This window comes from Pagrus major, chromosome 4 (genome assembly GCF_040436345.1).
Source record: "Pagrus major chromosome 4, Pma_NU_1.0".
In the NCBI taxonomy this organism is placed as follows: domain Eukaryota; kingdom Metazoa; phylum Chordata; class Actinopteri; order Spariformes; family Sparidae; genus Pagrus; species Pagrus major.
The window spans coordinates 25,863,985-25,877,673 of NC_133218.1; the positions used below are offsets into that span (position 1 = coordinate 25,863,985).

At 38.7% G+C, this 13,689-nt stretch overlaps 2 protein-coding genes across 3 annotated transcripts; both read left to right on the top strand.

Moving 5' to 3' along the window:
- The first annotated feature begins 119 nt into the window (after positions 1–119).
- On the top strand, positions 120–4,435 carry LOC140994619 (transcription factor E2F5-like). 2 transcript variants are annotated; one of them, XM_073464346.1, is made up of 10 exons: positions 120–341; positions 755–917; positions 1,646–1,755; positions 1,868–2,023; positions 2,293–2,336; positions 2,861–2,925; positions 3,005–3,320; positions 3,904–3,951; positions 4,064–4,108; positions 4,201–4,435. In XM_073464346.1, the coding sequence occupies exons 2-10, from the start codon at positions 759–761 to the stop codon at positions 4,314–4,316; spliced, it is 1,059 nt and encodes a 352-aa protein (XP_073320447.1). In that variant the 5' UTR covers positions 120–341; positions 755–758; the 3' UTR covers positions 4,317–4,435. The 2 variants fall into 2 exon arrangements, with proteins under 2 accessions (XP_073320447.1, XP_073320446.1); XM_073464345.1 differs by having other exon boundaries at positions 758–917.
- A 1,290-nt stretch (positions 4,436–5,725) lies between these two features.
- Positions 5,726–9,585, top strand: drc4 (dynein regulatory complex subunit 4). The gene is made up of 10 exons (XM_073465047.1): positions 5,726–5,782; positions 6,260–6,457; positions 7,473–7,673; positions 7,809–7,863; positions 7,955–8,160; positions 8,468–8,623; positions 8,798–8,878; positions 9,016–9,225; positions 9,326–9,391; positions 9,502–9,585. The coding sequence occupies exons 1-10, from the start codon at positions 5,768–5,770 to the stop codon at positions 9,583–9,585; spliced, it is 1,272 nt and encodes a 423-aa protein (XP_073321148.1). The 5' UTR covers positions 5,726–5,767.
- The last annotated feature ends 4,104 nt before the right edge of the window (positions 9,586–13,689 follow it).

Below are 13,689 nucleotides of genomic sequence, written 5' to 3' on the forward strand. Positions count from 1 at the left end.
TTAATCCTTGTTCCATGATTACTTTTTGTGAAGTTGTATAATTTTAGTGCCAGAGGATTTTATTCTGGTCAGTTTGGACTTTTATTGTGAAGGCAGGTATAAACAACTACCGGAAAAAACACGCGCCTCATATCAGTAGGGGGGTGGAGTACCAGTAAAGTTTGGACTGAACCGTAAACATTGGCTTTAGCCTAAAAATACACTAAAGATAAATGTACCTGTCCGTCTAAACTCTCAAGTTAAAGTACCATCGGTTGACGTCGTCCGGACTGCTAACGTTAGCTTTAGCTCGGTAGCCTCGTCAGGAACTCTGCGTACCGCTGCTGCCTACATCGCTCCAGGTAACAGTAATATATCATCACATTTATCAAGCGTGGCATTGAGGTCATGTATATAGTCTGTTTGTATGCATGTTTTAGCATTTTTCCAAACAGCCCAAAGTTAAACAATTACTTCAAGGCTTTTTTTTAAAATTAACATTAGCTGTGTAGCTAGGATTGAAAAGATACACAAAATGCTAGTGTTTCCGGTACAAACTTTTCACAATAAATCCGCGGCAGGGAGAAGCGACCCGGGGTGAACGTTGTTTTTTACATCATATATTCAAATCCAAGTAAATTCACACAAGAACACCCGAACAGCAAACCTTGGCTAGATTGTATGTCGAAGTTAAACCTGTATGGTTGTGAGACGCAGGCTCTGGGCAGCTGTTAACTGAGGGAGGCTCCCATGTTTGTTCTCCTCTCACGTCCAGCAGAATGGACCCTGAAGAAAGCCCACACAGTCCAGACAGGGACACCTCCGTGCCAGAACAGAACCCCAAGTGCCACAGGAGTACGAGGAGCCTTAACCTGCTCGCCACGAGGTTCGTCCGCTTGTTACAAGACGCTGAGGGCGGTGTGCTGGACCTCAAAGACGTGAGTGAGCTGACACCAGTCAATCACACTGCACAACAAACACTGAACACAACTCTGCAGATGTTTTATCATGAGTGCACTATGAATAAAAAAATTCTCTTCTACATTCCTCTTCAAATGTGATTAATGTCTTGGACAAAGACTACACACTCCAGACAATAAAAAAAAAAAATTGAATTTAACATAAAATCCTTCATCTTATTTCCCATGAATGTCGGTGCTTACTGTTTGTACTGGGAATACGAATTGTTTTTGTGTTATTTTGGGATGCTTTATAAGAAATGTGTGATTGTTTATACATAAGTATTTCTGGTTATGTTACCAAATGTGAGACCGAGAGAAAAAAGTTAACCTAACTTAAAAGTGAACTTTTCCTAGCTTCTAGCTTCTTCTAGGAACTAAAGCCCTCAGATTTGTATTTGACGTGACATTTAGGTGAACACTTCAAAGCAACATTATATTTCAATCATCTTGCAGAAGCTGTTGTCTGAGGCCACTGTCAATAGGTGCATTTAACCTTCTTTGGAACAAAAGCATTATGTTATCAAAACTGAGCATTCCTATGATTGCTTTAAGTGCTTAATTTGGTTTCTGAAAGTGGGTTTTGGACTTTCAATATCCACTGTAAGTGATCTCTAAATGTTTCAGTACCTCTGGCAAGCTGATCCCCTGATACACCTAGATCATAATATGCGGATAAATGTTTTTTTGTACGCGTGTTCTTTCAGGCTGTCAGGATCCTGGCTGTCGGGCAGAAAAGGCGTATCTACGACATCACAAATGTGCTGGAGGGCATTGGTCTGATTATGAAAATGTCCAAAAGCATTGTAAAGTGGAAGTAAGTTTTTAACCTTCCATTGTGTGCTTGAAATTTGATATGAATGTGTGGTCTAAAAAATGTTACATACATGTTACATTACAAACATACATATGTTTTTTTTCTTAATAAGGGGTTCAATGCCTGGATCAAATGCACACGAGTCATCCAACAGAGTAATGGAGTTGAAGTCTGAGCTGGAGGATTTGGAGCAGAGAGAAAAGATGTTGGACCAGCAGAAATTCTGGGTTGAACAGAGCATCAGGAACACAACAGAAGACTGCAGCAAATATCCTTTTAACAAAAGACATAGAAAACAACGTAGAAATGTATGTGTTTATAAGAATGAACTTTAAACTGAAAATGAAATGTTGGACAGTATTTTATGCAGATTTTATCAGATCTCTTGTGGTTTATTCCTTGATGACACAGATGTTGTATTTTCTCTGGCAAAAGTAATTCTTGTAAAAATCTCTGTCATGCTACACACTACAGAATCCTTGAGGTTTCTCCTTAAAATAACACAATATATCAAATTGATCCTTAACTCAAGTCAACTCTGACTTATGTAAATCATGAAGATATCTGCAACTGCTTCAGTGGTAATGTATAATCAGTCTTTCCTTTTTCTATTGCAGTGAAAGACATCCTAGTGCTGCTCAAAAATATCTTCTAAGCACATTCCTCCCCCCATCTTTTCTCCTGTTGAGTTGCAATGATGGAAGGTTCAGAGATCCAAGATTATAACAAATATTTTTTTAAACGGAAATGTGTCAAGCCACATACTTTATTCCTCATTGATTTATTTTTCCAAAGAAATGTGTTACAGGAGAATTTTAAGCTCTGAATAGCAGAGATGTAGAGTTCATCAAACTAGGTTGCAGCTCAGAATCAGCTGATGTTTTGGGGAGTCAGTGTATTTTCTAAGTTGGAGTAATGTCAACACAGCTGGACAAACACTGCTGTAGAAGTTAAGAATGACACTTGCATCACCAGAGCAGCTAACAGAGCAAAATTTTGTTCAAAATAAATACAACAAACTTAATTTCCTTTTTCTTAAAATATGCAAAGACTTGACTAAATTATTGTGTTTTAACCAAAAATGTTCACTCTCCTCTTTCTCCAGGCCACACTCTTTTAGCAGTACGGGCACCATCTGGTACACAGCTAGATGTTCCCATTCCTAAAGCTGTAAGTGACCTGAACCTGAGTTACTTTGTCCTTTGGCTTTCTTATAGGATGATTTACTATGTTCATAAATCTTTGTCAGGTCCAGAACTGCCCGGCAAAGTACCAGATCCACCTGAAAAGCATCAATGGGCCGATAGATGTCGTGCTTCTTAACAAACTCTCTGTCAGCTCTGCTCCTGTCGTACTGCCAGTCCCACCGCCTGAAGACATTTTACGAAAAGCCAAGTTGGCCATGTCCACGTCAGATGTGACAGAAAGCAGTTTTACACCATGTCAGCCTTCAGCTAACACCAGATATAGCCCCAGTTTTCTCCGGACGGCAATGGAGGACATGCAGCGTCTTGAGTCATCAACAGCTAGAAACCCTGAGTCGAACAGAACTGAGGCATCTGGATGTGAGTATTTTAGCTTGTACAGTTTCTGAAGAGCGTTTTTGTTGATAAGCCACTGAAGCAGAAACCTCACACGCCCTTTTAGCTTCAGCTGGACCCCTCGCCATATTGATCCAAACTCTAGATCGGAGATAATGACTTTGCCTTGAATTGAGAGGTCACGAAGAACAAAACGTCACACTTACTGCTTTCTTTTGAAAGAAGCAAAGCATGCTGTTGCATTGACCACTTAAGACTGAAACCAGAGTCAGTAAACTGGACAGTATAAAATTTGAGATGTGTGACATATATGCATTTAACTTACTAAATCAAATAAAAAAGTGAATGCAATGTTAAATTAAAGCATGGCTAGTGCTTCTTATCTGAACTAAGTTGGAGATAACACAGACGTCAAGCTCTTCCGTCAGTGACTGATAAAAACAGTTTATCAGTTGTATATTATCAGTGGTTTCTGGTTTGCGGTGTCTTTTCTCTGCATCTTTGGTTATTTTTTATATGCTCATACAATAATGTGTTCCTGCCTTGTGCATGTTTCTGTCAGTGCTGACTGCTTTTACATTGATCGTTATAAAAATCTTTTTTCCAGTGCGAACTTTATCAAAAGAACTGGAGGAACTTCTACAGCCCACCAAGGGTAGAGACCTTGTTGTTTCTTGAGTTTCTTAATTATTTATGTTCATTAAACTCTTATGTAAGTTTTACTGTATATGAATGTATGATTAAGTATATCTTCCCTTATCATGTAGAACTGATGAATGCTGATCTAATCAAACAGCTACTGACCTCTGAAGGTAAGCATATTTTATTTTCTGACTTCATGTCTATCACATACTGTTACTTGCAGTGTATTTGTGTTCATCATGTGTTTACTTCTTCTTCTCAGTTCTTTCTCCTCTCCTCCGCCTATCTCCGCCCCCATCTGAACAGGATTACGCTTGTAATCTGGATGAGAGTGAAGGCCTCTGTGACCTCTTTGACATCCCTGTGCTCAATGTTTGACCATGAACTCCTGTGTTAAGACTTCTAAAGTAAATATTTTTTGTATCCAGAAATGTACATAGTTGTCTGTTTTTACATAGTTATTTGATTATAACAAATAATAAAGAAATGATTTCGAATTTTGTGTCCACCTCATTCATATATTCAGAAGCAAACTATTATAAACATCTTGCAATATCATGCAGTCCAATACGACACTTCAATACTGCATGCACACACTGAAAAGCACAGCATCAGAGTGAGGGCATGAGGTACTTGAATAAGGAAAAATATATGCAAAATTATATTTATACATCATTTGATACATACATATTTGCAGTGTTGGTTTTACTGCTGTTCCAGAAAAAGGAGAAAGGTGAATATGTTTTACAGCCTTCCAGTAAGGAATGAAGGGAACTTTTTTGATTTTGTATTATTTTTTCCGTGAGAACTGTGTTTCAGTGTAATCTGTGCATACAGCATAATTTTTTCACCAGAGGTTGAAATTTAAAAGAAAAAAGAAAACAAACACCTTTGCCCAAATGTGTACTTTATGCATTAATACAGCCAAAATGATCCAAAAATGAATGTAAACAAAAAACAAAACATAAAATGCATCAAAAGATGCATGAATTTTAAATGTTAGAGGAAGAGAAAAATAAAAAATAGAAATAGTCTAGTAAACCTCAAACCAATCCCAGTTTAAGTATTGTAATAAATGCACACTTTGTCTTTCCCCTAATGATACTGGTTGAAACACTCTCCTTGTGGTGTTTTCCTGAGATGCTGTAGGTATGACCCGCCCTACTCTGTATTTGATTGGCTTACTCTGATATTCTTACCGTAGCCCTGACCAATCACATTCCTCATGCCTAAATCTAAACGAATCAGAGGCCGAGTAGGGCGGGCCATGTCTTCGTTACGTCTCAGATTTGACAGCGTGCTGGTGTTGCTATGGCAACACATGTTTGAGAGCGGTGTTGAGATAAAAGTGGAAGAACTTCTCTGAGTTCAAGTGCGAGCTAATTTTATACTAGCTCGTCAAATCTATTGAAACACTGACTGTCTGCGTGTTATTTGCGCAGTATATACAATGGTGAGTCAAACGTTCTTTAAATTAGTTGATGACAACTTTGTGGCTTCACTGAGCTAACTACACAAACGTTACACAGCTAACGTTAGCTGTTAGCTACCTAGCAGCTGCAGGTCGGTCAGTGTCTTGGTGTGTGAATTTCATATTTGCGTGATATTAAGTGCTTCTCATTTGTTATCATTACATTCAGACCCGGGCTAGATACTTTGCCACAAATGCTATGTTAAAGAAACACTCTAGGTTGCCAGTAGGAAGCAGTTTTAACGTTTTTTTTCCTATTATATTGACCTTTGTCCAGCCGCCTAAAAAAAAAGGCTCAAGTAAAAAGCCAGCAAAGGCAAGGACGCCCACACTGATAGATGGCCTTACCAAGGAGGAGATGTCCAAGGAGCAGGTCAGAGCTAAATGTGATGTGTGTTGGAAAGTGTGGAGTGATGGTTGGATATTTTATGTCAGGAGGAAAGAAAGGTTGCCTCCTCTAGGGGCATTTCATCAAGTCTGTATTTCACTTCCATACAGCTGGGGGGCCCCCAAGAGACAAGTTTAAACAAGAATGGTTAAAATAAATGCAGCATAGGCTGAGACATCCTGAGTTGTGGTTCCCGGTATGTGTCAAGGTCTCAAAACACTGGATACTCTGGGAGCAACTTTTCATTAGCGCTCCTCTGCCTGTTATAATGACAGTTAAGCTCCAACAACCCAGTTGTTGATGTAGACTTTCGTTACAAATTTGTAGTCTCTTAGCTCATGCCCTGATGGCCTATAAGACATCACTGGAATAATTTTCTTAGACTTTTTCTCCAGAGCCGCAGAAGACATATACATCGCCTGCTTCCAATATTCCCACACTGAACACACATTTTAATTTCAGCTGGAAGAGCACATTGTGCGCCTTCGAGAGGAGTTGGATCGAGAGAGGGAGGAGAGAAACTACTTTCAGCTGGAGAGGGACAAGATCCACACCTTTTGGGAGATCACAAACAGACAGCTAGAGGAGATGAAGGCTGAACGGAAAAATTTAGATAAGGACATAGAGGAGGATGAGCGCCGCCACCAAGTAGATATCAGGGTAAGTCTAATACACAGGTATACTACACCCAAACTCACAGGCTACACTTTCCCAAGTAAATAGAGTAAATAATTGAGAATATGTCAGAACAGGTAATGTGGTTGCCCCCTTATAAAGGCCCTTCAAATGCAGGTGATATATTCAACCTCTTTTGACTGAATGAGAACACAAATAGTGTATCCTTTGCACACCTGACTTCTTCTGAGTACAGCTAGTTTCCCAGCAACGTTATGTTAATGAGATGGAATGCCCCACCGCGCACGTTGATGGGACTGGTTCCTTAGGTTTGTGACATATGAAACCCTGGCTATCTGAATCTGTTTTTTTAGACTGTGCTTGGTAAACAGCAGTTCTAAAGCAGAAATGCTCAGCCATGGTGTTGACTGGTTATTTTGCTCATTACATGTCTTGCATAATATAAAAAACACGATTTTTACAGGTTAACAAGGTTTAAAACTTGATTTTCAATGGAGGGGGTCTTTACATGCTATTTTGTTGTGAATCACAGATTGAGACCAAAAAATTGGTGTCATGATGGCGAAACTTTAGCCGACACATTTCCCAGTTTCTCAGCAGGTATAATGGAATACTGAAAAGATAATATCCCAAAATTACAGATAATAATTCTGCTCTCAGATCAGTTCCAGGATCACAGGCTTCTCGACAAATTGAGAAATACATTTCTAATCTCTTTACTTTTACAGATAATGTCACAACTATATTGTCATCCACATATAAGATGGCTGTTTTTAGTTACTTTCGGGAAAAGTTGGGATTTTGGAGATATAGTGATAAATGAAAAGGAAAAGGAAAGGATAAGTTAAAAAAAAGTATTGGGGACGCCTTCTGTTGCCCACTTAGATGACCCTGTATACTTGCCTGCACTCTTACCCATAACCATTGGAATGCTCACCAGACTTTTGGCACATTCGCTGGCATGGATAGATTATCCAGGGACAGATCTAATGGCTGAATTAATTTTATATTGCACATTTGATTTATTTTTCCCCACTAGGTGTATAAGCAGAAGATGAAGCACCTCCTGTGTGAAAAGGAGAACACAATCTCTGAGTTGAAAGCAGATGGTTTGGTCTCCACTGAGCTTGTGCAGAAAGAGCAAGAACAATTAGATAATGAGCTTCATAAGGAAATGAAGGCCATCAAGGTAGACTTGCAGGAGCTCGACATTGAAGACATTGTCAAGGAGCTTGAACTGGTTTGTAGTTCACACCTAATCATTATTTCCCCTACAATTAAAGATCTGTGGATTAAATGTTTCTCTTTAACCTGATGTATTTTCAACAAGTTAGCATCAATGCTGCAAACACCAGTTTGTTTGTCGTCTCAACAGACACATGATGAAGAAATGTCTAAAACAAGAGACACCTGGGAGAAGCAGCTCGCAGGTAAATAACTCATCACATTTTAAGTTGAATTCATCACCCTATGCGATCCAAATCTAAAACGGGAGCCATAACTGTGTTGCTATTTGTGTAGAAATTAAAGCCAAGTATGCAAAAAAGATGGAGTTGCTGCTACAAGAGCATGACAACATGAGGAAAAACAAGTTCAGTGAGGGAGAGGATCACTGGAACAGCTACATTGCCGCTCTTCATGAAGACCACTGCAAAGCTCTCAGTGACGCTGATGCACTTGTTAAGCAAATGCATGAGGATATGGAAATGGTGAATGATTCCGTCAAGGTATCAAATTGACACCAAATGTATTTGAGATGTTTTGCATGCCACTTGTGATTGTTTACATTATAGGTTAGTCCACTGATTAGTTTTTACAATTAATTGATAAAAGTGTTTAGTCTATAAAATGGGGAGAAAAAGCCCATCACACCCTCCAAGATGATGTATTTCTTCATAAGATTGATAATCAATTTTGATATCTGATTCAAAAAATATATAAAATGTAGAAATGTGACTCAAAATCATTGACTATGTATGACAAATTGTTGAATCACTTGTTTTGATCCAATCATGTTTTATTGGCTTTTCTTAGAAACAAATAGAGGACATGACGATGAAACAGGAGCAGAAGAAAAAGGACCTGGTCCCTGTCTTGCAGGATAACAAACGTCTCTCTAAGCTTCTCTCAAAAGCCTTGGAGGAAAACGCTGAAAAAGAGAAAAAATTGAGCTACAAAGGAATGACAAGAGTTGGTGTCTATGTGGATTTTTTAAGCTGAGTTTACTGTTGCAAATTGCGCACTACTATCTGTTGCTACCAGTGCCTTAAGTGCTGCCTTCTGAGCATGTGTCTCAGTAACTGACTTGGCGCATACTACATACTACAAAGGCACGATGTTAAGCTGTGGCACTGTTTTTGACAGGACTCCGGTGAAAAGATCAAGAAAAAGCAGCTAAATGATCTAAAATGGGAACACGAGGCACTGGAACAGAAATTCAGCAAGGTAAAGTCGAATGCTATCTTGATTAATTTGCACCCTGGATGTGATCCATATTTTTTGTGTACGTTTGGGTATTTATGTGAACGTTCTTGCATCTGTTTCTGCGCATGCACATGTGCTCCTGTGTACATGTGACGCAGCTTCAGCTGGAAAGGGACCAGCTGTACGAGACGTTCACTCTGAATATTCAGAAGATGCAGCAGAGAGCGAGTGTGGAGAGCGAGCTGCTGGAAAGGCAGCTGAACGCTCTGACAGACCGTCTGGAGAAGACACAGGCTCAGCTGAACTTGGTGCTTTCTGCCTCTAACGTGGACCAAACTTCCCTCGGTGGGGTCACAAACAAAGTTGAGGTACTGTTGTATATCCTCCTTTTGTAAGTTGCAGTGTATGTTTAATGCACATTGTCCTACTGTTTGTATGAGACTAAAGAAACTTGTTTTTTGTTTGTAGCAAAACCTTGACTCCAGTAACAATACCATCAAGAACTTACAATGTAAAAAAGCTCAGATTTCCAAGGTTAGTAGTTCATTTACTTCCTGAACAAATGATGATGTTCAATCTGTTTATGTAGTTTATTTGTGCAGTAACATTCATACTTGTATATGAAACAACTTTGTATCTGGCAGGCCCGCAAGGATTTGCTCCTGGCCGTTGAAGCAAAGCAGAGGGCACTTGGTGTCCCTGTGGAGGTACTGTGTGAAGCCCTCTGACAGCAGTGTAGCTGGGAAAAGTCTGGAACAAGTCCTGGATCTTGAGTTTTCCCCTAAATGAGAATCAAATGAAATGAAAGACTGAAGTATTTAGTGCAAATCTCACTTTGTATGCATCTGATCTCATGAGAATCTGACATGTTGCTCAAATATTGATCTTTAGTAACACAAATATTAACATGAAATATTGTTTTCTCTCGGCATCTTGTAATTGTGGAAGTGCAACCAGGGCAGTTTCAAGTAAAAGGTCCTTCATGCTCCTGATTCAGGCTGCCCTCCAGAGGCAGAGATCAGTAACTACAGGGACAGTGACGTTAAGAAAATAGGGTTTAAAGTTCTCATGTAACAGATAAAAAGGTTGTAATGCTTTTAGGCTAATTATTTCAGCCTTAAGATCTTTCCCATCTGACAGTCCTCAGGAACAACACAGGACCTACAAACAAAATGTGTAACTTCAGCTGTCTTCTCCATTTGAAGTAGTTTATTATTTATCATTTTTTGAATCATCATTTAGCAAATAGATCATAAGTGTGTCACGTATTTCTGTTTTGCTGTTGCTATTAAGATTTATATTGAAATAGAGATAATAAGTGAATATAGAATTAAATACATTTAAGTGTATGATTTTAAAGAAGCTTAACAAAAAAACAAATTTGACTTGGAGCAACAGAACAAATCTGGAGTGCAGTGGTGTTAGGTTACTATTTCAAACCATACTGGTGTGTCAACATGCAGCCACTTGGTTCATTCAGCACTATGTACTGTACACTGGATGGGATTTTCCTCTGTTAATGGTATTTGTCGTGTGTTTTGTCATTTTAGTGACTTGACAACAGGTGTCACTGTCCACCTACTAAGGAAAAGAAACGTAAAACATGAGTCATAACACACTAGAAACAGCTTTGACGTGGCATGGAGACGTGGACAAATTGTGTTATAATTTGTCTCATTTTGTATATCATTGAGCAACTTTCTGGTCGTTAACCATACTGTAACTCCCATATGTTGCTGTTAGGTTACAACTGAGCCTGAACTTCATTATTTTACTATTGCTAGAGATAAGAGAGGCTGTCTAAACCTTTCCCAAACTGTGAAACTATAATGTTGGGCTGAATGCAATGTGCTACCGTATTATGTTGTGAAAAATAAACAAAATTATCTCAAAACATGGTTAGGGGCAATACATGTGATCAGGTCACCCCTACTTTTCACTGAGCTTTTTTGACTTTCCAACAAAGAATGTGTAATAACCTCAAAGAGGCCTCTGACCACCTAACCACCTGGACCTGAGCCAGGTAGGCCTGTTCATTAATCCATCCCTGCATGGAGAGGGATGAAGACCTGTGCAGGTAAAGAGTGGTTCACTCTTTTTCTTTGTAGTAATAATGTCTGTATCCTATGTATCAGCATAAAGGGAATTGAAGGCCTTATTATATATACTGTAGATTCATTAATGTCTTTCACACAGCTTCAAGAAGAAAGACGATGTTTCTGTGTGTGTTTGTGTGATTTTAATAATTAAATATTTCTTCTATGTTATGCTGTTTTGTCTTTGTAAAGCACAATGGGGCGTTCTTTTAAAATATGTATGTTCATGTCATTGTTTGTGAATAAAGAATTGAGAAGTTAAGACAGTGTTATTGCAGCTTTAATAAGGATAAGCTTCTAACACCAAGCCTTGCAGCTAACTGAGCAACATGGTGTTCTTTAAATGAGTCTCACAGCAGCTTAGGCATTTCCAGAGCTTCCTTCTCTCAGGCTTGTCAGGATCTGGTTGAAGAACACCCTTTTGTACTTTAGCGTGACCTTTATCTTTAAAGAGCAGTTAATGTATTTCAATGATATGACCTAATAGTAGTAGCATTTTACTGATGCAGAGAATCTGCTCTGTTGAGGCCAGTTGTGCAAACTGTCTATTCTTTAAAGGTGTTGGTTTTATAGCCAGCTAATACATGTAATAAAGTTGAAGTCTATTCTAGTGCATTCATAATTGTTTCTGTAAATAATAGCTATATAATAATAACAAATTATTGGTTTTGATTAGATATTTTGGTATTTGGATATTCAGAATCAATGGACTCGATGATTATGAACTTGATGTCACTCTGCAACACAAGAAAACTACAGAAGAGGTCATTTTCAACATTAGGTGACACAAATATAACAAACAAACAAAACACACCAGATTAATTTGTTGTCTGATATCAGAGTTAAAGTGGATGATCTTCGTAACAATCTACTTAATCTTACTGGCTCTGAAGATTAATTCATGCAGAAAATGAGACTAAAATGTTAATTTGACATTTAACACTAAGTGCTGGCAATTACAGTCTAATGAGATTGATAGAGTATACTCGCCACGAGACAGGCAGCACTCGTCTGTTCCAGAAGTGGAACGTTTTTCTACTCATTTCCCCCCTGTTGTTCTTTTTAATGGATTCTTATAAACTTACAAGCCTCAGGCCTATAAATTCAAACATTTCTAAGAATAGCAGTAATGGTTGCCAATTGGAGCATTAGACATAATACCCAATTGAATCATTTTGGTTAAATAAATTATTTGTTTTAGTTTAGGGTTCCTTGATAGATGTAAGAATATGTGTTGAAAAACATTTAGTCTTTTAGATCACTTTTTGTGTGTCTATATATTTACATTTGTTAATAAAAAAATATATAATTGTTTTAAAAAGATATCCACAAATTTCTGTTAGCTGCAGTTGTCGAATGTAACTAAGTTACTCAAGTGCTGTACAATTTTGATGTAGTTTGTTTTTCTTGAGTAATTTCCATGTTCTCCACTACATTTATTTTAAACCTTTAGTAACAAGTTACTTTGCAGACTTAGCTCATATAATAAAATATAAATAAGATAATAAATGATTCTCTATCATTATAGATTAGGCTCAGTAGTATGTAAAACAATTAAAATAAGCGCCAGCTGCAACATTAAAGGTTATATGTAAGAATTCTGGTTAAAAATCATTCAAAACTTTCCCAAAATGATCTTATATGCATTGTGTTGCAAAGTATGTTCTGCATCGCTCTCTGTCTGCACTGTTCGCTACACAGCTAACTGAGCTAACTTGGTAACGGCAGCTAAAGTTGGCAGCAGTTAGTGGTTACTTTGATATGTTGCTCCCTATTTATGAGTATGAATTCAACAGGCGGCCAATTCGTACATATTGCACCTTTAAAATGACGCACACATGAATGAATCAGTAATTACATTCCAGTATGATTCTGAAATGGGCCAATTTGCAGAAGTACTTTAACTTTAGGTATTAAAGGCACTAACTATACTTTCATGCTAATACTTTTCTACTTTAACTTTGAATACAGGACTTTTACTTGTTACAGAGTGTTTGGACCCTGCTGTATTGCTACTTTAACTTAAGTAAAGGTTCTAAATACTTCTTACACAGCTGATTAGGTACAATTTAAATAAATCCATCATGGTTAAAACAACAAGTGAAATCAGTTCTTCAGCTTCTAATGTCAGTAGATTATAGAAAAATCCAACTCAGTTTGGGGGTAATTTGAGGTATTTCTGCATCTACATTTCCATGCGAAGATGGGGCTGAAAGTTGGACTCAAACCAAGTATTCCAATCTCAACAGCGAGTTTCACCAGCTGATTTCTGCCATGCCTGAGTTTCCAGCGGAGACAGGAGGGACGTATGGGGTGGATCCAGTTTCTCATTGAATATTCCTGTGGCGAATCGAGCCCTGCTGCACTGAGTGATCGCTGTTCCCTGCCGTATCAATAATACAGGAGGAAGTTATTGTCCCTGTGCAGGCCACAGTATCATACAGCTAAGGCAGGTGGATGGAGGGGGTGGTCCTTTCACTCAGTCCTCTAGGGTTTCAGGGCCTGCAGACAGTGGTCTGACTCTGGGGAGCCGGCTGCCGTGCCCTTGCACAGGGCTCAATTGTGAGTACGCCTGACCGAGGGGATAAATGTGTCTAAACAGTGACAGCCTGCACAGTCCCGCCGGCCTGGCCTCGTCGGTAAGACTACACCCCCAACAAACCCAGAGTCACGAGATGAGTCCCAGCTGAGAGACGACTCAATGGGGAATCAGTCAGTGGGAGACATCAGACAGTT